Source organism: Entelurus aequoreus, linkage group LG10 (genome assembly GCF_033978785.1).
Source record: "Entelurus aequoreus isolate RoL-2023_Sb linkage group LG10, RoL_Eaeq_v1.1, whole genome shotgun sequence".
NCBI classification, from domain to species: Eukaryota; Metazoa; Chordata; class Actinopteri; order Syngnathiformes; family Syngnathidae; genus Entelurus; species Entelurus aequoreus.
In genome coordinates, this window is record NC_084740.1 from 54,371,669 (window position 1) to 54,396,414 (window position 24,746).

At 40.1% G+C, this 24,746-nt stretch overlaps 1 protein-coding gene across 15 annotated transcripts in view; it reads right to left on the bottom strand.

Moving 5' to 3' along the window:
- Nucleotides 1-24,746, bottom strand: part of c2cd5 (C2 calcium dependent domain containing 5) — a 61,425-nt gene that overhangs the window by 12,021 nt on the left and 24,658 nt on the right. For 7 of the 15 annotated variants that reach the window (XM_062061212.1, XM_062061210.1, XM_062061201.1 and 4 more), the window contains 17 exons: nucleotides 23,908-24,016; nucleotides 17,282-17,396; nucleotides 13,068-13,166; nucleotides 11,799-11,910; nucleotides 11,622-11,701; nucleotides 11,352-11,538; nucleotides 11,108-11,272; nucleotides 8,189-8,233; nucleotides 7,653-7,793; nucleotides 7,505-7,568; nucleotides 7,357-7,418; nucleotides 4,908-5,006; nucleotides 4,749-4,838; nucleotides 4,588-4,666; nucleotides 2,946-3,038; nucleotides 1,694-1,726; nucleotides 1,339-1,440 (listed from right to left, as the gene is read on the bottom strand). In XM_062061212.1, the coding sequence (XP_061917196.1) occupies nucleotides 1,339-1,440; nucleotides 1,694-1,726; nucleotides 2,946-3,038; nucleotides 4,588-4,666; nucleotides 4,749-4,838; nucleotides 4,908-5,006; nucleotides 7,357-7,418; nucleotides 7,505-7,568; nucleotides 7,653-7,793; nucleotides 8,189-8,233; nucleotides 11,108-11,272; nucleotides 11,352-11,538; nucleotides 11,622-11,701; nucleotides 11,799-11,910; nucleotides 13,068-13,166; nucleotides 17,282-17,396; nucleotides 23,908-24,016 (1,675 nt within the window). The remainder of the gene's footprint in view (nucleotides 1-1,338; nucleotides 1,441-1,693; nucleotides 1,727-2,945; nucleotides 3,039-4,587; nucleotides 4,667-4,748; nucleotides 4,839-4,907; nucleotides 5,007-7,356; nucleotides 7,419-7,504; nucleotides 7,569-7,652; nucleotides 7,794-8,188; nucleotides 8,234-11,107; nucleotides 11,273-11,351; nucleotides 11,539-11,621; nucleotides 11,702-11,798; nucleotides 11,911-13,067; nucleotides 13,167-17,281; nucleotides 17,397-23,907; nucleotides 24,017-24,746) is intronic. The other 8 variants (XM_062061204.1, XM_062061213.1, XM_062061211.1 and 5 more) reach the window with 3 other exon arrangements.

Below are 24,746 nucleotides of genomic sequence, written 5' to 3' on the forward strand. Positions count from 1 at the left end.
GGTGCTGTTTGATAGAAGTCCCGCCTTCTTCCCCGAGTCTGACAATGTAAGCTCCGCCCCATTAACACACATGCAACTGAAGGACAGCGTTATGTCACAAAAGCAATGTTTGGAAAAGCGTATGATTGTCACTCAGCAGTTCAACAGCAATATACAACCATAGCATCTGTCTTGAAATACATCTTTTATGTCAGTGTTTTTCAACCTTTTTTGAGCCACGGCACATTTTTTTCATTAAAAAAATACGGAGGCACACCACCAGCAGAAAAGGTTAAAAAATAAAACTCCACCAGGTTGTCGTGCCTTATTTTGAGTTTGTTATTGTTATAGTTCCTGTCTTGCGCTGTTATTTTGGTGACCCTTCCTGTTTTGTTGGTGTTCTCCTGTAGCAGCTTCACGCCTTCCTTTGAGTGCTATTGCCCGCACCTGCTTTGTTTTCGCAATCAAGACTATTTAAATTGTGCGTACGCTATCCTTCTTTGTGGGGACATTGTTGATTGTCATGTCATGTACGGATGTGCTTTGTGGACGCCGTCTTTGATCCACACGCTGTAAGTTTTTGCTGTCGTCCAGCATTCTGTTTTTGCAGACTTTGTAGCCAGTTCAGTTTTACTTTTGTTTTACACAGCCATCCCTATGCTTCAGTGCCTTACCTGCACGCTGTCTCCCGCTGTGCTCTGCATGTTGGGATCACAACAAACCATCTTCGACGCGTTCCGACTTCTACAAAGCAATGAACTACCTGCTGCCACCTACTGATATGGAGCATTACAAGACTACCCTGCCAAGCTCTACACAGCACAGGCACTAGACAACGGCACATTATTATGATTATTGATTTGCAAAAAATATTTTTTGGACCAATTAGGTGAAGTTGCATAATTTCCCACGGCACACCAGACAATATCTCACGGCACACACAGTGGTTGAAAATCACTGTTTTATGTAAATGTACACGCAAAAAAAGCAGTGATTGACAGCCACAAATGCCAGTCATTTTACTGCGCCAAACTGAAATAATTATTAATATTTTTTATTTTTTTTAAACAAAGGTTAACTTGTAATCATGAGAAATCTGAAAAAGTATTTTTTAAATCTGTTTTCTCAAACTGCACCTTTTAATTTTACCCATGCAAACTGCTTATTGGAAGAATCCCTTTGAGGGCTTTAAAATGTTCACACTATAGCAAAGAAACGATAGATTTTATTACTGATACTCCGCCACCCAGCCGCATGCATAAAGGGATCTATGACTGCTTGTGTGTGAGAGGATTGTGTGTGTGTTATTGTGTTCTGTATCATGACCAGCAGAGGGTGCTAGAGACTGTGTCCTCCTACTTGTCTTAACTGATCCTCGTCTTATGGTGTGAGCTTTCAGCCTAAGCAGCTCTATCCAGGTGCTGCATCTGTCTGCAAAGGAACCGTAATCAACGGAGGCAGCTGGAGAGAACACAAACACACACGCACACGCACACACACACATACACGCAGCCCACACCCAGACAACAAGGAAAAAAACAACACAAAAACAAACAGAAGAACAGAAAAAGAACAACAGTGGATGAAGTCTGGAGCGGTGTAGGATATCTCTGTCCGAGACAAAAGGATGACAATTGGGGAAAAATAGGGAGGCGTACTCTAGTCGCAGAGAGGTCGGGTAGGGGGAGGGTACATGTGAAGGAGGGGGGCTTACCTCTGGATGACACAGCAGTACTCCCTGAGACACCTGTAGACACACATTAAAGTCTGCTTTTACATTTGGTTTTATAATCAGTAGGGGTGTAACGGTACACAAAAATTTTGGTTCGGTACGTACCTCGGTTTAGAGGTCACGGTTTGGTTCATTTTCGGTACAGTAAGAAAACAAAATATAAATTTTTGGGTTATTTATTTACCAAATTTGAAAATCTTCCACCAAAAATAATTATCTTAGTGTAATATTTGATGTGAAGTAATGGGAACCTTGGATAGGTCAATAATTCATAATAACATTGATTCTGATTCAATATTATGTTTTGAGCAATGACAGTTTGAAAGAAAAAAAAAAACAGCTTTGTTTTATTAGTCAATATTGCAACTTTTTCTAAATTACATTTAACCTTTTTTATTTCACTTTTGTTATGTTTTTGTTTATTTTAATAGTATTTTTAGAATGTGCCGTGGGCCTTTAAAACATTAGCTGTGGGCCGCAAATGGCCTCCGGGGCACACTTTTGACACCCCTGCTATAGATAATAAAAAATTAAATGTGATAAATCTATGGATAAAAAGCAGAGCCTGGCGACGCATGCGCGTTTATCATAACTCTCTCGCTCTCTCTGTCTCTGCCCCTCCCTCACCAATGCTGCTGCGTGTACAATTTGTTTTGTTTTTAACCCCTTCTTAACCCTGAACGTACATTGAAAATACACGCAACCCTAACTCAAAATGCCGGACAATTTGAGGCATTTAAGAAACTCCGCCCTGACAGCTCCGCAAAAGAGGACATGTCCGGTGAAAAGAGGACGTATGGTCAGTCTATCCTAGCCCGTTAGCTGCTAGCATGCCGTGTGTTGTGCCTCAGTGTGCATTGTTTACACAACGTGCGTTACGCTACTTAATATGTCCGTGTGGAAACTCGTTCGGTACACCTCCGAACCGAACCGGAACCCCCGTACCGAATTGGTTCAATACAAATACACGTACCGTTACACCCCTAATAATCAGACATTGGTTCTAAAACTAAAACAGCTCTGTGTATCCGTCAAATAACTAAAAAGATCCAAACAAACACGATCACACTCTGCAAACTGACATCACTAAGGATTTACCTTCCGATTGCACAATAACCAGCTGATTTTGGCAGAGTTTTGCAGCTGGAGTGAGTAAAGAGACTGTACCTGAGGTGTTAGTGGAGGAGACCGGCAACACCCTGTTACTTAAACACGGGACTTTAAATAATGCTACCTGAGATTTTGGATGGCGGCTGAATGTTAGCGGATGGGGAATCGGCGCAGAGCTCCAGCGGGAACTGCAGCTGCTCCTCGGTCTCACCGGACACTGAAAAACACGGCCGTCATTACTCAAACATGTGCTTCAACAAAAATCTTTTTCTTGTCTCAGCGTGGAGCCTAAATATTAATGGTTTGTACATCTATTTTTCCTCAGCTACTACAAAATTGCTACCACTGAATTAACATGTTTGCAGATGTCAAAGTCTCAAAATTCACCAAAAAAACGTTTGACTGTTCCAAATGTAAACACCACGAGGCATGTACAAAATTACAGCATCTAAAGTCGCACAAAAAAAAAAATCTATAATTTGACACCTCGGCTCAGTGAGTTTGCTTTCCTTTGGGTGATTTGTGTTTTTCCCGGATGCTGGGACTATACTACAGTGTTTTTCAACCACTGTGCCGCGGCGTGAGATACTATCTGGTGTGCCGTGGGAGATGATCTAATTTCACCTATTTGGGTTAAAAATATTTTTTGCAAACCAGTAATTACAGTCTGCAAATGATGTGTTGTTGTTGAGTGTCTGTACTGTGCCATGTAATACTCTTCCATATCAGTAGGTGGCAGCAGGTAGCTAATTGCTTTGTACCTGTCGGAAACAGCGGGAGGCAGCGTGCAGGTAAAAAGGTGTCTAATGCTTAAACAAAAGGTGAGTGCCCCTAAGAAAAGGCATTGAAGCTTAGGGAAGTCTATGCTAAACGAAACTAAAACTGAACTGGCTACAAAGTAAACAAAAACAGACTGCTGGACGACAGAAAAGACTTACTGTGGAGCAAAGACGCCGTCCACAATGTACATCCAAACATGACATGACAATCAACAATGTCCCCACAAAGAAGGATAAAAACAACTGAAATATTCTGGATTGCTAAAACAAAGTAGATGCGGGAAATATCGCTCAAAGGAAGACATGAAACTGCTACAGGAAAATACCAAAAAAAGAGAAAAAGCCACCAAAATAGGAGCACAAGACAAGAACTAAAACACTACACACAGGAAAACAGCAAAAAAGTCCAAATAAGTCAGGGTGTGATGTGACAGGTGGTGACAGTACACCTACTTTGAGACAAGAGCTATAGTGATGCATGCTTGGTTATGCTTTAAAGTCTTATCCAACAATTGCAACAACAACTTTTTACTGTCAACTGAGTTTCGTTTTTTAATGATTTCTGCTGGTGGTGTGCCTCTGGATTTTTTCAACGCAAAAAATGTGCCTCGGCTCAAAAAAGGTTGAAAAACACTGCTATACAGGACCTAACTTATTTTTACACTTTTTCCTTAAAATACAAGTACAGTTCATAAGTGATCATTTAAATGTTGGTAGTTTCCTATGGGAATAACTGTTTTAAAATATGAACAAATAGAATGTTTAACCGTTGCCCTTATTGAACTGTATTCCAATGAATGTGTATTTCGGAGGCCCTCAAAATCTACTTAAGCTCTGTCTGATTTGAAAGCGTATGAAATATGTTGAATAGATATACGTGGACCACTAAGAAAACACTATTTAATTGTAATATTGGACAGACAGTGTTACGTTTTCTTCAGGAACCTAAATGACCTTTTACTTCCACTGATCACTTCAAGTACTAACCTTTGGCGACGGGCTTTTCTGCAGTCTTCTCCTGGGTCTGGTCCGTGTCAAATGTCATGGCAACCGCCGTCACGGCAACCTGGGAGGCGGAGGAGCACGGCGGTGAGGGCTCGCGGAGGAGAGAAGAGACATGAAGCAAAGAACACGCCGAGGACGCTTACCTGTATAAGTTCTTCTTCGGGTACTGCCACAGTGAAGTTGAGATGACAAATACAGCAGGGGATCATAGAGCGCAACTTGAAGTAAAAACTCTGAAATAAACACAGCAAATGAGTGCAGAAGGCAAATATCAGTATAAGAGTTGCCATTGTTGTACTTACCTTCAGCAGGTTCTCACACAGGTCAGTGAAAATCTTGTTCAAGCCTTGATTGGTGAGATTGGCATGACTCAACCTTAAGACTCTCACTGATGTAAACATCTAAGAAACAGCAACAGAAACGCTCTCTTATTCAGAACAATACAAGAAGAATTTGACATTTACAAAGAGAACGCTTTAATTGACACTGTCACACACACAGGTGGCTTTTTTGCCGATATCCGATATTGTCCAACTCTTAATTACCGATTCCGATATCAACCGATACCGATATATACAGTCATGGAATTAACACATTATTATGCCTAATTTTGTTGTGATGCCCCGCTGGATGCATTAAAAAATTAAACTTTACCATGAATTCATGAACGTGGACCCCGACTTAAACAAGTTGAAAAACTTATTGGGGTGTTACCATTTAGTGGTCAATTGTACGGAATATGTACTGTACTGTGCAATCGACTAATACAAGTTTCAATCAATCAATCAAAAACAAGGTTTTCCAAAATAAGAGAACGACTTCAACTCCAGTTATGGAAAAAAGGGCCAACATGGCACTGCCATATTTATTATTGAAGTCACAAAGTGCATTATTTTTTTTAACATGCCTCAAAACAGCAGCTTGGAAATTGGGACATGCTCTCCCTGAGATAATCCTGATACCCACTACAACCATGGGAAGTACTATACCTTGACTTTCACAAAGTGGTTGAGGTGGGTGGGGCGGGGTTTGGTGGTAGCGGGGGGGGGTGTATATTGTAGTGTCCCGGAGGAGTTAGTGCTGCAAGGGGTTCTGGGTATTTGTTCTGTTGTGTTACGGTGCCGATGTTCTCCCGAAATGTGTTTGTCATTCTTGTTTGGTGTGGCTTCACAGTGTGGCGCATATTTGTAACAGTGTTAAAGTTGTTTATACGGCTACCCTCAGTGTGACCTGTATGGCTGTTGATCCAACTATGCCTTGCATTCACTTATGTGTGTTTAAAAGCCGCATACATTGTGTGACTGGGCCAGCACGCTGTTTGTATGGAGGAAAAGCGGACGTGACATCAGATTGTAGAGGACGCTAAACGCAGTGCCTTTAAGGCACGCCCCCAATAATGTTATCCGGGTGGAAATCGGGAGGAATTCGGGAGAATTCCGATACCGATAATTTCCGATATTACATTTTATCACATTATCGGACATCTCTAATCATAAGGGACCCATCTCACCCCGGACATAAACTTTTTGAACTGCTGCCCTCGGGCAGGAGATACAGGACAATAAAATGCCGGACAAACAGATTTAATAACACTTTTTATCCGAGAGCAATAGTGTCGCTGAACACAAGACAAGAATGACTGTGCATGTGAACTGGGTGCTTGGTATTTTTATGTATTTTTATCTAATTTATCTATGTACAATGTACAATGACAATAAAAATATATTCTATTTAGGGGTGTAACGGTAAACAAAAATTTCGGTTCAGTATGTACCTCGGTTTAGAGGTCACGGTTCGGTTCATTTTCGGTACAGTAAGAAAACAACAAAATATAAATTTTTGGGTTATTTATTTACCAAATTTGCAAAATCTTCCACCAAAAATATTTTTCTTAGTGTAATATTTGATGTGAAGTAATAGGAACCTTGGATAGGTCAATAATTCATAATAACATTGATTTTGATTCAATATTATGTTTTGAGCAATGACAGTTTAAAAGAAAAAAAAAACAGCTTTGTTTTATTAGTCAACATTGCAACTTTTTCTAAATTACATTTAACCTTTAAGCTTTTTTATTTCACTTTTGTTATGTTTTTGTTTATTTTAATAGTATTTTTAGAATGTGCCGTGGGCCTTTAAAACATTAGCTGTGGGCCGCAAATGGCCTCCGGGGCACACTTTTGACACCCCTGCTATAGATAATACAAAATTAAATGTGATAAATCTATGGATAAAAAGCAGAGCCTGGCGACGCATGCGCGTTTATCATAACTCTCTCTTTCTGTCTCTGCCCCTCCCTCACCAATGCTGCTGTTTGTTTTGTTTTTAACCCCTTCTTAACCCTGAACGTACATTGAAAATACACACAACCCTAACTCAAAATGCCAGACATTTGAGGCATTAAAGAAACTCCGCCCTGACAGCTCCGCAAAAGAGGACGTATGGTCAGTCTATCCTAGCCCGTTAGCTGCTAGCATGCCGTGTGTTGTGCCTCGGTGTGCATTGTTTACACAACGTGCGTTACGCTACTTAATATGTCCATGTGGAAACTCGTTCGGTACACCTCCGAACCGAACCGAACCCCCGTACCGAAACGGTACGTTACACCCCTAATTCTATTCTATTCTATAAATACAGTGCTGTACGTATTTGTCAAATAATATGTTTATTATAGTGGTTAATAATAATCTAGAAAAGTACATGCTGAGGCCTTCAACTATACATGACCAATGCATCTATCTGAAGACAGACCTGTACTCCTGAAGTCCAGTTATAAATCCCAGGCATGATCTCAGTGTTGCAGCTGTGGAAACCTAATGACAAGTTGGTGCGCAGGGATTTTACAACAAATATTGGCCTTGCACACTTGAAAATGTTGATGAATAAACAGTTGACATACCACAGGGAGGAGAGGCGTCTGTGAGAAGGGAGTGAATATCCTCCACAGCATCAGTGTCATCAATCTACAGCAAGCAATCACAGACATCAGTTCAACTCCACCTTAAAGTCAAAGTATTGCTTTTTTTTTAAATACAAAAACCACACACCTCTAGCACAAAAGCATCCTTCTTGCCGTGAGAGAGGTCCAGTTCTGACAGTTCGTCTGAGCTTTCAGAGTGGGAGCGGAACAGTCGGTTTCTTTGTTTGGGCTCAGGGATCGGAGAGCCCACCAGTTCCTCTGTGGGATCCTACAGGTGAAAGGGGACAAAACAGCTGAAACCGGGCCTGACAATAACAATAAGGTGTATACCGTGTAATGTTAATAACACGCCACATGCCCACATACCACCTTCACTCACGCACACTGCGACACGCACGGCTGGTGTTAATTTGAAGGGTGTCACACTTACACACCATGAACACAAACACAGTAGGCACATATATGGTCATCATAAACAGATACAAATGAGTCAACACTGGCTCAAGCCCCTCCCTCCCACTGAACAGGTGGGTCACATGTCGGCCTGCTCCCAAACGTCCCCGGTTAAAAAGGGCTGTCACACAGAGTTGAGGGGTTGTAGTGTTGTGATTAACAAGAGTAAAGCATTTGCCATGCGCTGCCGTGTCCCACAGCAATCAGTACCATGTTTATGTCGCAGAGCACCTCTGGGTCCAGGGTAAATAATTTCTTTAACAACCAGAGAGAAATAACAGGGGTAAGTGTATCAGGATGTACAAAAGAACATACGTACAGATCACATATTGGATTGCAATTCATGAACAAAAATGATGCCACAAAAGATAATAAACAGTTCTCATCAAATGTTGTGTGTTGTAGTTGTTGTGCATCCATGACCTCAATTGTTCAACCACTAAGTAAACTTTGTCAGTGTAGATGAGCTCACAAACCAACGATATGCTGCAGTCTGTGAAACCTTCAAGGTTTGGCATGCATCATTTCCTTAAGTTAAGTGTGAGAATAAGTTTACTGTTGATATTAAAAATAAATTGCTCTGCTTTAACTTTGATAACACATGTTGTAATTTGTTTGTTCCCGCTTCGGGTTTTGTGCTGCCAATTTCGATCATCCATGAGTGAGATCGGCCGTTTCCAATACCGATCACATGTAAAAAAAAAAAAAAAAGAGTATATTTTTCAATTTATTTATGATGAGTGCTATTGACACTGTAACAATATCAACACAATATTTAAACTAGTTCATTAATCTATTGTACTACATGATAGTTTGAGCAACACAAAGTCAATAGTACACAATAACTAAACCAAGGCAAAAAATACTATCTGCTACTCTTTTGAATCGTTTGGTTTTTGCCCTCAAAAGTCCTCCAGTGTCCAGAGAATTACTCCCTGAATTTGTAAACAAGAACAAAAACAAAAGAAATGTTTTTGACGGAATAAAATATCGACCTAATCCTTCTAGTATCGATCATATACTGATACTACCCTTGGCAAAGTTTACGAAGCACTTATTTCTTGGTGTTGTTTCAAGCAACCTTAGAGGTTAGCTTAGCTATTAGCATGCCTGCTTCTGCTTGCCCTCGGTGTATTAGATGTTTAGCCTTGTTCTCCAGTGATAATGCTACTTAATAATGATACTTAAGACACTAAGAAATGCAGTTTATTTACTGTAATGGAGGTGATTATTTTCAACTAAGGGGAACGGCTCCACACTGTGTATGGAGTCACATAATTAGCTGCAAGGGGGACTAAGAATAAATAGTGTCAGCCAGAGGTACCGTATTTTTCGGACTATAACTCGCAGTTTTTTTTCATAGTTTGGCCGGTGTGCGACTTATACTCAGGAGCGACTTGTGTGAAATGATTAACACATTACTGTAAAATATAAATTATATTATTTATCTCATTCACGTAAGAGACTAGACGTATAAGATTTCATGGGATTTAGCGATTAGGAGTGACAGATTGTTTGGTAAACGTATAGCATGTTCTATGTTATAGTTATTTGAATGACTCTTACCATAATATGTTACGTTAACATACCAGGCACCTTCTCAGTTGGTTATTTATGCCTCATATAACGGACACTTATTCAGCCTGTTGTTCACTATTCTTTATTTTAAATGTCTTTATTATGCATTTTCGGCCGGTGCGACTTATACTCCGAAAAATACGGTAATTGGAGTTTGGGATCGTTATTACATACTTTTTACGAAAATCAGCTGATACTGATCGATGTAGAAAAGGTTAAGTAATACAATTATTTTCAAAACGTTCTACGGGTCTTGACAAACCTTGTTAAGGCTGTTTTTTTCTTTACAAACAACTGTCCACGTTAATCCTTTTTGTAGAGGCAGTTTTCTTTCAACTTCAGAGATTCCACTGTACGCTGAACATTTACCTTAATGCAGTGTTTTTCAACCTTTTTTGAGCCGAGGCACATTTTTTGCGTTGAAAAAATGTGGAGGCACACCACCAGCAGAAATCATTAAAAAACGAAACTCAGTTGACAGTCAAAAGTTGTTGTGGCAATTGTTAGATATGACTTTAAAGCATAACCAAGCATGCATCACTATAGCTCTTGTCTCAAAGTAGGTGTACTGTCACCACCTGTCACATCACACCCTGACTTATTTGGAGTGTATTGCTGTTTTCCTGTGTGTAGTGTTTTAGTTTTTGTCTTGCGCTCCTATTTTGGTGGCTTTTTCGCTTTTTTTGGTATTTTCCTGTAGCAGTGTCATGTCTTCCTTTGAGCAATATTTCCCACATCTACTTTGTTTTAGCAATCCAGAATATTCTAGTTGTTTTTATCCTTCTTTGTGGGGACATTGTTGATTGTCATGTCATGTTTGGATGTACATTGTGGACGGCGTCTTTGCTCCACAGTAAGTCTTTGCTGTCGTCCAGCATTCTGTTTTTGTTTACTTTGTAGCCGGTTCAGTTTTAGTTTCGTTCTGCATAGCCTTCCCTAAGCTTCAATGCCTTTTCTTAGGGGCACTTGCCTTTTGTTTGTTTTTGGTTTAAGCATTAGACACCTTTTTACCTGCACGCTGCCTTCCGCTATTTCCGACATCTACAAAGCAATTAGCTACCTGCTGCCACCTACTGATATTAAATAGTATTACACGGTTACTCTGCCAAGCTCTAGACAGCACCGACACTCAACAACAACACATCATTTGCAGACTGTAATTACTGGTTTGCAAAAAATATTTTTAACCCAAATAGGTGAAATTAGATAATCTCCCACGGCACACCAGACTGTATCTCACGGCACACTAGTGGTTGAAAAACACTGCCTTAAAGTAATGATGAAAACGCATAGTGGATAACAGAATGAAATGTTGGCATAGCTTTAACCGTATAATGCTGCATTACTCATTCTGCACCATCTGTTCAAAACCATAAGGAACATTAAGCATCCATCCATTTGAATTGCTGTCACCTTCACATAAAAGAAGGGATTTACTGGATGCTGCTAAATTAAATTATTTCAATATCCACTACAGAGAAAATGTGTCATAATAATAAATGTTTGGCTGTGATTATTACTGACTCCTAATGCAGGTGTGGTGCATCTCACCGGAGGAGTGATTTGATAGAGCTCTTTGTTTTTTCCTATAGTGTCATTGATCCTTTTCTGGATTGTCAAAATGTGGTGCTCGTTGCTCAGGTCGCCCGGAGTCTTCCCGGCGATCTGAATGCCTCCAGGCGCAGGCAGGGCAGTCAGGTACACACCTGTGGCGGACTACACACGCATGTTTTAAAACAGCCGCAAGCATGCAAATCACTGGTTTGCATTATTAATTTAAAAAATGGGGGCTTACAGCGAGACCGAGCAGCATGTTCTCGCCCATACTGATTTGTATGTGAAGGCCAAACAGGGCATTCATGCTACGCAGCTTCAGCTTGTTCATCAACTGAGTGTGCAGTTCGTATTCCATAAAAGGAAGCAGGTTGGAGATGGCCGTCGCATTGACTTCCCCCTGGGCTCGCTTTTTCAGGCGGCACAGTCTGCAAGGCAACAAACGGGGGCATTTACTTGCTTTGGTGGTTGGCCTTCCTACTGGACTCCATCTAAGTACCACGTTTCATACCTTGCCTGAATGAGACATCCTTTCCCTGTGACAGCCGCTTCTGAAGGCAGATCAATTGTTGTGAACAGAACATCCGGGACCTTGCAAAAACAAGACCGACCACGACAAGTAATTCAGTACGTTTCCCACCAACAAGTTGCATGAGTCACTGGGAAAAACAAATATAGCACTGGAAACCTTTTGTCGTCTGCAGAGGTAACAATACGTGAGCTGGGCGGGAAAGGGCATGTTGAACTCATCGTAGGGTATGTGACAGAAGCCACAACTCGGAGGAGCCGGCTCCTCGAACCTGGAAGACACAATTTGGTGTCAGACCTAGGGTTGCAAAATTCCGGGAATATTCAAAATTGGAAACTTTCCATGGGAATTAACGGGAATAAACATTGAATGCAACATGCTAGATCTTGCAGCATGATTAGCTATAATAACCTGATTCAATGCAAATTCAGTTGAATTTCAACCCTGGACTGTGCATTCCTCCATCACATGTGCAGTGCATTCTTCCATCACATGCCCAGATAATTCCCAGCATGCTACACACTACAGCAGGGCTATTGAGGCCACACTAGTATTTGAGCCCAAGGACTTCATCCAGTCAGGTAAGTGTTGATGATATTACTGGGGTAAATATATTTGATCTATGGTATTTAAGTGTAATTGCTTGTTACTGTACGACTGTAGACTACTCAAGCAGACTTCCACTCAAGCTAGTTAGCTGTTCCTGTACTTGTTCAATGATTTTGGGGCCAATATCTCTAGCTAGCTAGGTTTATGTACCACCACAGTCTCATAATGAACCCAAAATATTTCTCCGTTAGCCGTGATGCTAATTTTCTCTATTTTAAATCCCATAAATTTATGCTAACGTTAGCTATCCGAATTTTTCTTTTTTGTGATGTGTAAAGTTCAACTAGCAAATACTGAATCAAAAGGTGTAGTTTCCCCTGCCTTCTGTTCTGCTAGCCATTCTGTTGTCATACAAGAATGTAGCTTATAGTTTGATTTAGCATGCTGATTGACTGTTCATTTATTCATCCAGCCTATTTCTATTCATTTGTCCATCAGTCAAATATTTTTAAAGACTACTCCAGTTGTTTAGCTGACTATTTATATCTGTGTGTGGCATTGCATTAGTGTTTTACAAGCTTCTCCTCTTATTCTACGGAATAAGATGGACGGTGTCCAACTTTGAATAATCAAAAAATTGTGAAAATTTCCAAACTTCCCGAGTTTAACTTCCAGTGGTAAATTTACCAGAAACTTTCCACCCCTAGTCAGAACACACTACTCTTTCCAACTAGTACAAACTTGCCTATTTACTCTCACAATACGCTTTGTAATGTAAACATTCGCAATCTAATTAGATTCACAAATGCCAAACTCTGAATGATGTCTCATTAGATTGTGCAGGTGTGCTTAATGCGGCAATCTCTGGACGGAGACAACCTGTGTTCTGTGCTTGCAACGTCCAAACAGCCTTCACGCATGTAGCGAGGATTCAAGATGGCTGCTGTGCCAGATGCTGACAGGATACACACCTCCTCGCTGCATTAAGGGAGACAGAAAGAATGGAGAAAGGTTCAGTGTGTTTCCTGGTTTGCGCCAGTCACATCTGAATGACCTCATATAGTGACCTCCGCTCTAATAGATGCAATTATTCATCAGATGTATTGTCCACTGGAAAAAATTAGAAAAATACTACTTTTTTGGTAGGTGGCTATGGCTCTGCTCGGGCCCTATTGAAATTGTTGTTTATTCTTCTATACAGTACGTTTGAACACCTTTTTGAGGCCCTTAAAATTCACAAAAATTCCCCAAATTTTACAGGCGCATAAGGCAGTGTTTTTCAACCACTGTGCCGCGGCACACTAGTCTGCCGTGAGATAAAGTCTGGTGTGCCGTGGGAGATTATGTAATTTCACCTAATTGGGTTAGAAATATTTTTTGCAAACCAGAAATTCAAATCTGCAAATAATGTGCCGTTGTTGAGTGTCTGTACTGTCTGTAGAGCTCGGCAGAGTAACCGTGTAATACTCTTCCATATCAGTAGGTGGCAGTAGGTAGCTAATTGCTTTGTAGATGTCGGGAACATGGTTTGTCGTGATCACAATATGCAGGCGACAGCGGGAGGCAGCGTGCAGGTAAAAAGGTGTCTAACGTTTAAACCAAAAATAGACAAAAGGCGAGTGCCGCTAAGAAAAGGCATTGAAGCTTAGGGATGGCTATGCAAAATTAAACTAAAACTGAACTTGCTGCAAAGTAAACAAAAACAGAATGCTGGACGACAGCAAAGACTTACAGCGCGTGGAGCAGACGGCGTCCACAAAGTACATCCGTACATGACATGACAATCAACAATATCCCCACAAAGGATAGCGTCCGCACAACTTAAATAGTTGTGATTGCCAAAACAAAGCAGGTGCGGAGAATAGCGTTCAAGGAAGACATGAAACTGCTACAGGAAAATACCAACAAAACAGGAAAAGCCACCGAAATAGGAGCGCAAAACAAAAACTAAAACAACACAGAAAAAACGTCAAAAACCTTAAAGTAAGTCACAGCGTGATGTGACAGGTTGTGACAGTACACCTACTTTGAGACAAGAGTTATAGTGATGCATGGTTGTTATGGTTTGAATTCATATCCAACAATTGCGAAAACAACTTTTTATTGTCAATATCGGCTGCTGAGTTTCATTTTTCAGTGATTTCTGCTGGTGGTGAGCCTCAGGATTTTTTCAATGACGAAAATGTGCCTTGGCTCAGAAAAGGTTGAAAAACACTGGCATAAGGTTTGGCAAAAAAAATTATATTTTGGGAGTCAGGTAAATGAAATTTCAAAATTCGCTCTCTTGCGCCACCTTTAAAATTGAAAAAAATTAGCCCGTCCTACCAGTTTCACGTATCGACACGAAAATCGCAGGAGACATCCATCATGACGGAACATAAAAGTCTTAGGAACCCTTACATGAAAACGAACAGGGCATCTTGGTATTAGTCTTCCATTTTTCAGCGGACAAAAGGGGTCACACTTTTACGAACTCCCCCTAGGGACTTTGGACAGATGAGTCGCGGTTAGAATTAAAGATACTACACATATATCTGATGATAAATTGCGGACACATTTTTTGTACGCCATAAAATGTGGGCTTGGTATGGCGGCAAACTTCGCTACGATGGTTTTTGAACATTTTTCGGCCAAAAAAATGGGTCACACTTTAACAAACTCCCCCTAAGGACTTTGGACAAATGAGTCGCGGTTAGAATGAAATATACTACACATATAGCCAACAATAAAATGCGAATACATTTTTCCAACGTCATGAGATGTGGGCGTGGTATAGCGCCAAACTTTGCTATGATGGTTTTTGGCCAAAAAAATGGGGTCGTACTTTAACGAACTCCCCCTAGGAACTTTGGACAAAGGAGTTGCGGTTACAATTAAAGATACTACACATATACCCATTTTTACTACGTCATAAAATATGGGCGTGGCATGGCGCCAAACTTTACTACGATGGGTTTTGGCCAAAAAAAATGGGGTCATACTTTAACAAACTCCCCCTGGGGACTTTGGACAAACGAGTCGCGGTTAGAATTACAGATACTACACATAAAGCCGAGGATGAATTGCGAATACATTTTTCCAACGTCATGAGATGTGGCCGTGGTACAGCTCCAAACTTTGTTACGATGGTTTTTAGCCCAAAAAAATGGGGTTGTACTTTTACGAACTCCCCCTAGGAACTTCGGACAAATGAGTCGCGGTTAGAATTAAAGATACTACACATATAGCCGATGATAAAATGCAAACACATTTTTTGTACGCCATAAAATGTGGGCTTGGTATGGTGGCAAACTTTGCCACAATGGTTTTTGGCCCAAAAAAATGGGGTCGTACTTTTACGAACTCCCCCGAGGGACTTTGGACAAATGAGTCGCGGTTAGAATTAATGATACGACACATATGGCCGACGATAAATTGCGAATACGTTTTTCCTACGCCATAAGATGTGGCTGTGGTATAGCGACAAACTTTGATACGATGGTTTTTGGCCAAAAAAACTGGGGTCGTACTTTAACAAACTCCCCCTAGGGACTTTGGACAAATGAGTCGCGGTTAGAACTACAGATACTACACATATAGCCGAGGATACATTGCGAATACATTTTTCCAACATCATGAGATGTGGGCGTGGTATAGCTCCAAACTTTGTTACGATGGTTTTTAGCCCAAAAAAATGGGGTCATACTTTTACGAACTCCCCCTAGGAACTTCGGACAAATGAGTCGCGGTTAGAATTAAAGATACTACACATATAGCCGATGATAAAATGCAAACACATTTTTCAGACGCCATAAAATATGGGCTTGGTATGGTGGCAAACTTTGCTACGATGGTTTTTGGCCCAAAAAAATGGGGTCATTCTTTTACGAACGCCCCCTAGGAACTTTGGACAAATGAGTCACGGTTAGAATTAAAGATACTACACATATATCCGATGATAAATTGCGAACGCATTTTTACTACGCCATAAGATGTGGCCGTGGTATGGCGCCAAACTTTGCTACGATCGTTTTTGGACAAAAAAATGGGGTCATACTTTAACAAACTCCCCCTAGGGACTTTGGACAAATGAGTCGCGGTCAGAATTATAGATACTATACATACAGGTGATGATAAATTGCGAACAAATTTTGCCTACGCCATAAAACATTGCTCCCATAGTATGACACAAAACAAACGTTAATAACTCAGCTCCACAAATTCAGATCTTGATATTGTTTGGTGGAAATGATAATGATGGCACCCTGAAGTGCCCGATGGGTCAGTGCCTGTTCATACTTATTCTGCCCCACGCCATCACCAATCCAACAGTCATTTCTGCACTTTAGTTGATCAGAGACGGATACTAAACTGACGGGTGATGACAAATGGCAAAATTTTTTTTGCAAATTACAGCACTTTGATCTAATTGGTTCTCCACCAAAAACTAAACAATAATTCGGTTTCACAAGTTCAGATCTTGACCCTATATATGAGAGTCTGAAGAGTCTTTATTTCATTATTTTATCTTATTTCATGTTGTTGAATTTTTTAAATGTATTTATTTTATTTAAATTGCTTTGTTTTTTCTTCTATACATTTGGACGCCTTTTTAAGGCCCTTAACATGCACAATGCGGAACCATATTTTGCAGGCGCGTCAGGTATGGCAAAACATTTTTTTTATTTTGCCAGTCCCAAAATTTTTGGTGGTGGGTCAGAGTTGGGATAGACATGACCCGGCGGTGCAACAGGAGCGATTTAAACACCTTTACTTTAAAGTGACGTCATTATGGGTGGTGTTTGACGTCTTTACTACAACACATACTGCCTAAAGACCAGACATGCTATCTGTAAAGCTGCAGTTTGGGTTGCATTTGAAAAGGAAAACTTATGCTATGAAAAGGAAAAGTTGCAAAACATTTAAACAGTGACCTAAATAGATTTAAGGATTAGGGAAAAAATATTTAATGAATGCTCACATGAGAGAGACAAACACCTGGTATTTTCTGCAGGTGATTCAGTAAACATTAAAATACGCTACATTTAGAAAACCGTTTTTTGCAGAAAACACAGAGCTTTACAAAAGAGAAAAGGGTAGACAGAATTCCATACCAGATGCTGGTGCTTTCACTGTATCCAACAACAGCGTGGCAAGCAAGAGCTTTGGCGTGTGACTTGATCTCCTGTCGTATCTCCTCCCACCAGGCATCACGGGTCTCTGGCTCATCTGCAAAAAAAAAACAAAAAAAAAACATACCCAATCAAATAACATCACATATTATTATGATTGGAAGAATCAGCAAGTCAACATTAAACCCAAGTATTGTTCAAAAGAAAGACATGCCAACATATTTGACGTATATCTTACAAGAGCTCCAGAAAATAAACAGGCAGCAAATATTCTGCAGGTTGTATTTTCTGGTTATTTGTAGAGGACCACTGTGTTCCAAAGCAGGCCAAAATGAAGTTTGTAAAACAAAGATGATTTATGACAACTTGAATGTAGAGATGTCCGATAATGGCTTTTTTGCCGATATTGTCCAACTCTTAATTACCGATTCCGAGAACCGATACGATATATACAGTCGTGGAATTAACACATTATTATGCCTAATTTTGTTGTGATGCCCCGCTGGATGCATTAAACAATGTAACAAAGTTTTCCAAAATAAATCAACTCAAGTTATGGAAAAAAGTGCCAACATGGCACTGCCATATTTATTATTGAAGTCACAAAGTGAATTATTTTTTTTAACATGCCTCCAAACAGCAGCTTGGAATTTGGGACATGCTCTCCCTGAGAGAGCTTGAAGAGGTTGAGGTGGGCGGGGTTGGGGGGGGGGGCGGGGTTATGCGGGTAGCGTATATTGTAGCGTCCCGGAAGAGTTAGTGTTGCAAGGGGTTCTGGGTATTTGTTCTGTTGTGTTTATGTTGTGTTACGGTGCGGATGTTCTCCCGAAATGTGTTTGTCATTCTTGTTTGGTGTGGGTTCACAGTTTGGCGCATATTTGTAACAGTGTTAAAGTTGTTTATACGGTCACCCTCAGTGTGACCTGTATGGCTGTTGACCAAGTATGCATTGCATTCACTTGTGTGTGTGAAAAGCCGTAGATATTATGTGACTGGGCCGGCACGCAAATGCAGTGCCGTTAAGGCACGCCCCTTATATTGTTGTCTGGGTGGAAATCGGGAGAAATTCGGGAGAATGGTTGCCCCGAGAGATTTTCGGGAGGGGCACTGAAATCCAGGAGTATCCCGGGAAAATCGGGAGGGTTGGCAAGTATGACTGGGAGACGCAACTTCTCTGTACTTCTCCCTACGTCCGTGTACCACTCCGTATAGCAGCGTTTTAAAGTCCTAAATTGTACTTTTTGAAAGCGATAGATTTCCGATATTACACTTTAAAGCATTTATCGGCCGATAATATCGGCAGTCCGATATTATCGGACATCTCTACTTGAATGCAGATGATGATGCTGATGAAGATGAAGGCAAACTCATTGAAGAGATTACCTCTGTTTACATGTGGGATTTTAAATAATAGCTATATTAAGAGAATGGATATTTTCATTTGAAACCACATTGCCCCTCACTCTATTTAATCAGCCACCATGAAAGAAAGGAGGCATTAAGGTAAGAAATACTTAACGAGTACCGTATTTTTCGGACTACAAGTCGCAGTTTTTTCATAGTTTGGCCGGGGGTGCGACTTATACTCAGGAGCGACTTATGTGTGAAATGATTAACACATTAGCGTAAAATATCAAATAATATTATTTATCTCATTCACGTAAGAGACTAGACGTATACGATTTCATGGGATTTAGCGATTAGGAGTGACAGATTGTTTGGTAAACGTATAGCATGTTCTATATGTTATAGTTATTTGAATGACTCTTACCATAATATGTTACGTTAACATACCAGGCACCTTCTCAGTTGGTTATTTATGCCTCATATAACGTACACTTATTCAGCATGTTGTTCACTATTCTTTATTTATTTTAAATTGCCTTTCAAATGTCTATTCTTGGTGTTGGCTTTTATCAAATAAATCTCCCCAAAAAATGCGACTTATACTCAAGTGCGACTTATATATGTTTTTTTCCTTCTTTATTATGCATTTTCGGCCGGTGCGACTTATACTCCGGAGCGATTTATACTCCGAAAAATACGGTATATGAAAAAACATGACTCTTCAGTTACGCCTTCATCATATAAGGGTGTGTTTCAATAGTCTCATGAGGCTTGGCTCCAGTTTTTATTTTTTTAAATGCGATTATTCCAAAGAGCTTCATTCTTGGCAATGTTCTAAATGACTCACATAACAAAAAGGAAGCTACATTAGAGTACTAAGTTGCACCCGGTGTACCCGACATGCTGACGGTGGGAGAGAAACATGACAAGATGGGATTGTGGAGAACTAAAGATGAAGTGAAGAAATGAAGAGATGACTGATTGTCAGCCATCGTGGCCCATGAGCGGCTTCCTTCAAACCAGAAGCAGAATGTCACACAGGCAAAGGCTAAGCAGCGTGCACACTCATGACCATGTGCACGCTTATGGGCAGAGGAGGGCCATATTCATTAAACACATCAATCTTTTTAATAAATATTTCCTAAAGGTGTGAAATCAATCTTAAGCAACCTTTCAAGATACCCATCCAACCTTTTCTCATATGAATACGGCCCAGTGAGTAAGGATTAGGAGTGCGCATGCCTGGTCAGTGGTTCTGAGTCACAAAGTCAACCTCCTGAAACCTCATCCGGCGGGGTCTAGGCAGGTTGAAGCGCAACGCAGCTTCAGGGAAGCCGTTAGAACGGCGCCGGGACAACATTAAGAAAGAGCTGCAGCGGGATGAGCCGGGTGGGGTAGGGCGAGCGTGGGTGGCGGACGGATTTACCAGGCCAGGCTGGGTGGGGTGAGGACACAGCACATGCTCGACTCAGCTCCACACGCACATTCACACAGATAAGAGAAAGGAGAATGACAGCTCACTGAGTTTTATGCCGTACTAACATTCGTTTTGGATAACTGGACCTAACATGGTGTGCATTTAGTTCTATTTAATAAAAGGCCTCATCCACCTCACTGAGCTGCCAGCACTCCCGTGGGTGAGAGCAGTAAAAGTAGGGAAATACCTGCCGTGACACTATTCCAGTCAAGCAGTTTGTATGAGCGCGTGTTACCCAAGGCTGGGCCAGAACACACCGTTAGTACAAGAAAGAGAGAGACAGAGAGAAAGAAACAGAGAAGAAACAGTCCAACACACAACAGCAGCATTCCATGGACTCTAGGCATTATCAGACAGCACTGGTTCACTAATGCAAAATGTACTACAATCTCAAAGATGAAAAGCCAAGGAGAAAAAGCTTTGCCTCAAGATATATAAAACAATCAACTCCTTTTCCTAATTTAACTGCAAGCAAAGCTGCAAATGACAATAAAAGGGACAATTCTGTTATCATTGCTTAACCCTTGTGTAACGTTCATATTGTTGTTACTCAGCCAGCGTTTGTGGGTCTGATGGACCCCTTGCATTTTGTGGCTTTTAATGCCTCACAATCAAACACTTTCATGTTGAAATACTGAACAGATGTTTACCTTATCCCAATGAACATCTGTTTAGTATTTTAACATAAAAGTCTTTAATTGTGAGGCATTAAAAGCCACAAAATGCAACGGGTCCATCAGACCCACAAACGCTGGCTGAGTAACAACAATATGAACGTTGCACGGAAAATTTCTCTGCCAGTTTCTGCATCCCACAGGGATTCTTCTTTTGTGTTTCTGCACCTGCAGTTCCCACACAAGGTTGCAACATTGTTTGTCAACACTGTCTGCTCTCATTTTCTCGCACATTTGACCCTCTGATGTTCTGTGTACCTACACTCTGTCCTCCTCCTGTCTAGGCCTGCTGTGTGTGTGTGTGTGTGGGGGTGGGTGCGTGTGGTACACAGAACATCAATTTCCACACTTCTATTAGCCCCGGGTCCAGTGGACCCGGACATCTTATATGTAATAGAAATGTGTAGGGGGGGTGTATGGTGTGTGGTCATTAAATATGTATTCTGATATATGTTCTTCACAGAAAATGAGCCAAAGTCAGTGAGTCTCAGTTTGAAAAATCAATTGATTGTATAATTTTTCTTTAAAAAAAAATGAAAACGGGTCCCACAGACCCGAACACCACACAAGGGTTAAAAACACACCTACTGGAAATATTAAAAAGTTATCCCGTGTACAAAATATAATGCATATTGTGAATGCTCCAGTTAAGGCCTCTATTTCATTTACTGCCAAGTGTGCAAAAGTCTCATTTTAAAAAAAAACATTAAAAATGATTAATTTGAAGAAAAAGCATTGTAGATAACACTGTTTCGTGTACCTCAAGTAGAAATTGAATGTGCATATAAAAGCAAAACAAGCATTATAAACTAAGTAATATGGCAGAAAAAAATAAATAAATAAAAAATACATGTGAAAATTGTGCAAGATAACACCTTATGAACATAAGAGATAAACAATTAAAAACAAATGTAAGACTTTTGCAAGATGGCACCTGATGGCCTTAAGACGTAACTGCACTTTTTGTCCATATAGATAAAAATAGTGCTCATATATGAGATCTAGTATTACACATAGGGCTGCACGATTATGGCCAAAATAATCAAGATTATTAATCACGATTATTTACTATGTTATATAAAACAGTGTTGGGGTGGGGCGTGAACGCAACACCATCATGTAATTTGTAACGTCTAATAAAAAGGTTGTAGATAATAGATATTACCCATATATTCAGACAAATATTTGTGTTTTTGTTCATTAATAGTATTACCATGTCAGCTTTTTCTCATTACCGTACATGATGCCTTCATCTCCATTTTTACATGTTTATAGAGAGAGGTATTTTTTTTTAAAGTTATGGACATTTACATGAACTAAATGTATGTATATGTTGTATTGGGACAGATCCATAAAGCGTATGAGCAGAAATATGTCATATAGGAATTAACAGTACCACATAAAACATGAATAAAATGCTATGTCACATGAATAGTTTTTAAAGTAATAACTTTGTGAAATGGAAAAAAAAATCCCACAAATAATGTAAAAAAAAACATGGTGTTTACTTTTTGTTAATATAAAACAGAAAGCAGTATGGCTAATGAAGATAAGGTCATTTAAACAAGCTTTGTTCTTCCCCAACAACAGTTTGGCCACCAAAAATAAACAGGAAAAATAAACAGGAGTGATACTTCCAACATATAATACACAATCGTTGTGCGTCACTAACAAAACTCAGCGTGTTGATACTTCACAGCCTGCATTCAATTTGATGAGATGATAAAACATTTGAGCTAGTATTGATGTTATTGCAACAATGACAAAGTGAGCAGTTACATGAAGGACCAGTGACCATCCCAGTAAACAAAGGGCAAGAATTTATAAAGAAGTTGTGGCAACATTCCCCACACATGGCCTGCTGCTTGGTAACTTTCAGTCACAGCAACTGAGTGAAGGATGTGGTGTTGGGAAAATGAAAGCAACATCAAGTATTTTTCTCCTTCGCTGTGTACTTTTTGTGTGGGAATGTGTCTCCAATATTGTCCAGACATGTCACCAACTAATACCAGCAGTGCGCTCTTAAACGCACACAGAGACTCCACAGTAGTGAAGCCAGTGAAATTAAGTAAAACAAATATAATCGGCTCCGCTTACTCAAAGGGAAAATCTCCTGAGCAAAGTCTGTGTAGTTGCCGCCATGTTTTCTAACGGCACAAGTGCACATGCGCCGGCGATGCTGCGACTGTTTCCAGGAAAAATTAATTAACAAATGACAGATACTCGGTAATTAAAAATGCAATTTCTCTCTCTCTCTCTTTCTCTCTCTCTCGAACTCACTCTCTCGAACTCACTCTCTCTCTCTCGAACTCACTCTCCCTCTCTCTCTCTCTCGAATTTGAAAAGAATTGACACCCCAATAATTGGAATCCTCTCAAATTTGAAAATAATTGTCACCCCAATAATTGGAATCCAATCAATTCATGAGGTGCCCAAAGATTCACACCTCTAATTTGCAGTAATTTATTGGTAAATAAATGTTTACCCTTCAAACAATGCTAATTACAATTTACTGATTACAATTTCAAATTACCATTTGTTTTCCTAACCCAGCCATCACAACTAACTGCACATTTAATCAAAAAGGTCAATAGGACTAATTGACAAAACTAATGACCAAGTAAATTGCCAGTAGGGTTATTGAATTCTACTAAGAAGGTAGAATTTGGACACAAATACACAGCCAGTGCAAACCTTTAGGTAAATGACAATTCAGTAGATTACCGCAATGCAGAAGCAGCAGCAGCAGCAGGCAACAAATTGGAGCCATGCACCACTACAGCACCTCCACAAATCATCACACACAATAACATCGCAGGCAAAAACAAACAGAGTTATCACATTTGTTTTACAAAATTCACAATGCATAAGTTCCCAAACTGAACAGGGGGATGCTATCTTTTGCTGTCTCTACAGAATAATGCTTCTAACTAACCTTTCACCTGTTTCGGACCAAAGAATCATTGTAGACTTTCATCATGTTACTTTAGAGATACATAGAAAAGCTATTGGACAACGACAAGATCAGACTTTGACTCAATAAATCCAAATCATTTAGTTTCAGTATAAGAATGACAAGCTATAAGTGGGACATGTACTCATGAACTCACCAGGGTTGTGTATGCGGTCTAATAGTTTGACCGAGCGAGCGCTGACCACTCCGCCGACGTGGACCAGAAACCCAGGTGGGAAAGACGTCAACGTGAAGAAGGGGAATTCCTGGACACACAAAAAACATCCTGGTCACTTACCAGCAGAGGAAAACATGTGTAATAATGTATCTAAACTCAAATGAGATCCAACAGAATGGCTGTTTATCATCGTGTAAAGGACTGCTTTGCTAATGAGGGTGAACAATCTACATGTCTATTCAGATGGGATGCATGTGCAATTTGCCAAACAAAGCTACTTAATTTCCACTGCAAGAAACTAAATGAGAAAAAAAAAGAAAACCTACACTACATCATATTAGATGAATCTACAGTATAAAGGATAGGAACATGCCAACATGCAACAAGTGATGTACTGCCCCCTACCCCCATGCAAATCCCCTATTGGCTTCATTCCTCATCAAACCTCAATGACATTTCAGATACATATGGAATGGAGTGTAAAAAACAAGTTATACAAAGTGCACCTAAAATTGATTTCTAACCCAATGATTCATTCAAATTAATGTACAATGGAACCTATAAATGGTACAATTTGCAATTAAAGTTTGTTTTATGATTGCAATATTCAACTGGGGGAAGTTTTTCTCTTTCCAATATTTCTAAAAATGTTTCTAAATCTGAACAAATCCTGTTCCACTGCAAATGCAAAAGATTGTGACTGTTCCTTTGACCATTCATGAGTACAGTACAGTAGTTTAAAATACTGGAGCATCTATTTCGCCTCTTGTTATTTGTTCAAGGTTGGAATGATGATTATAATTTAAATAAACATAAAA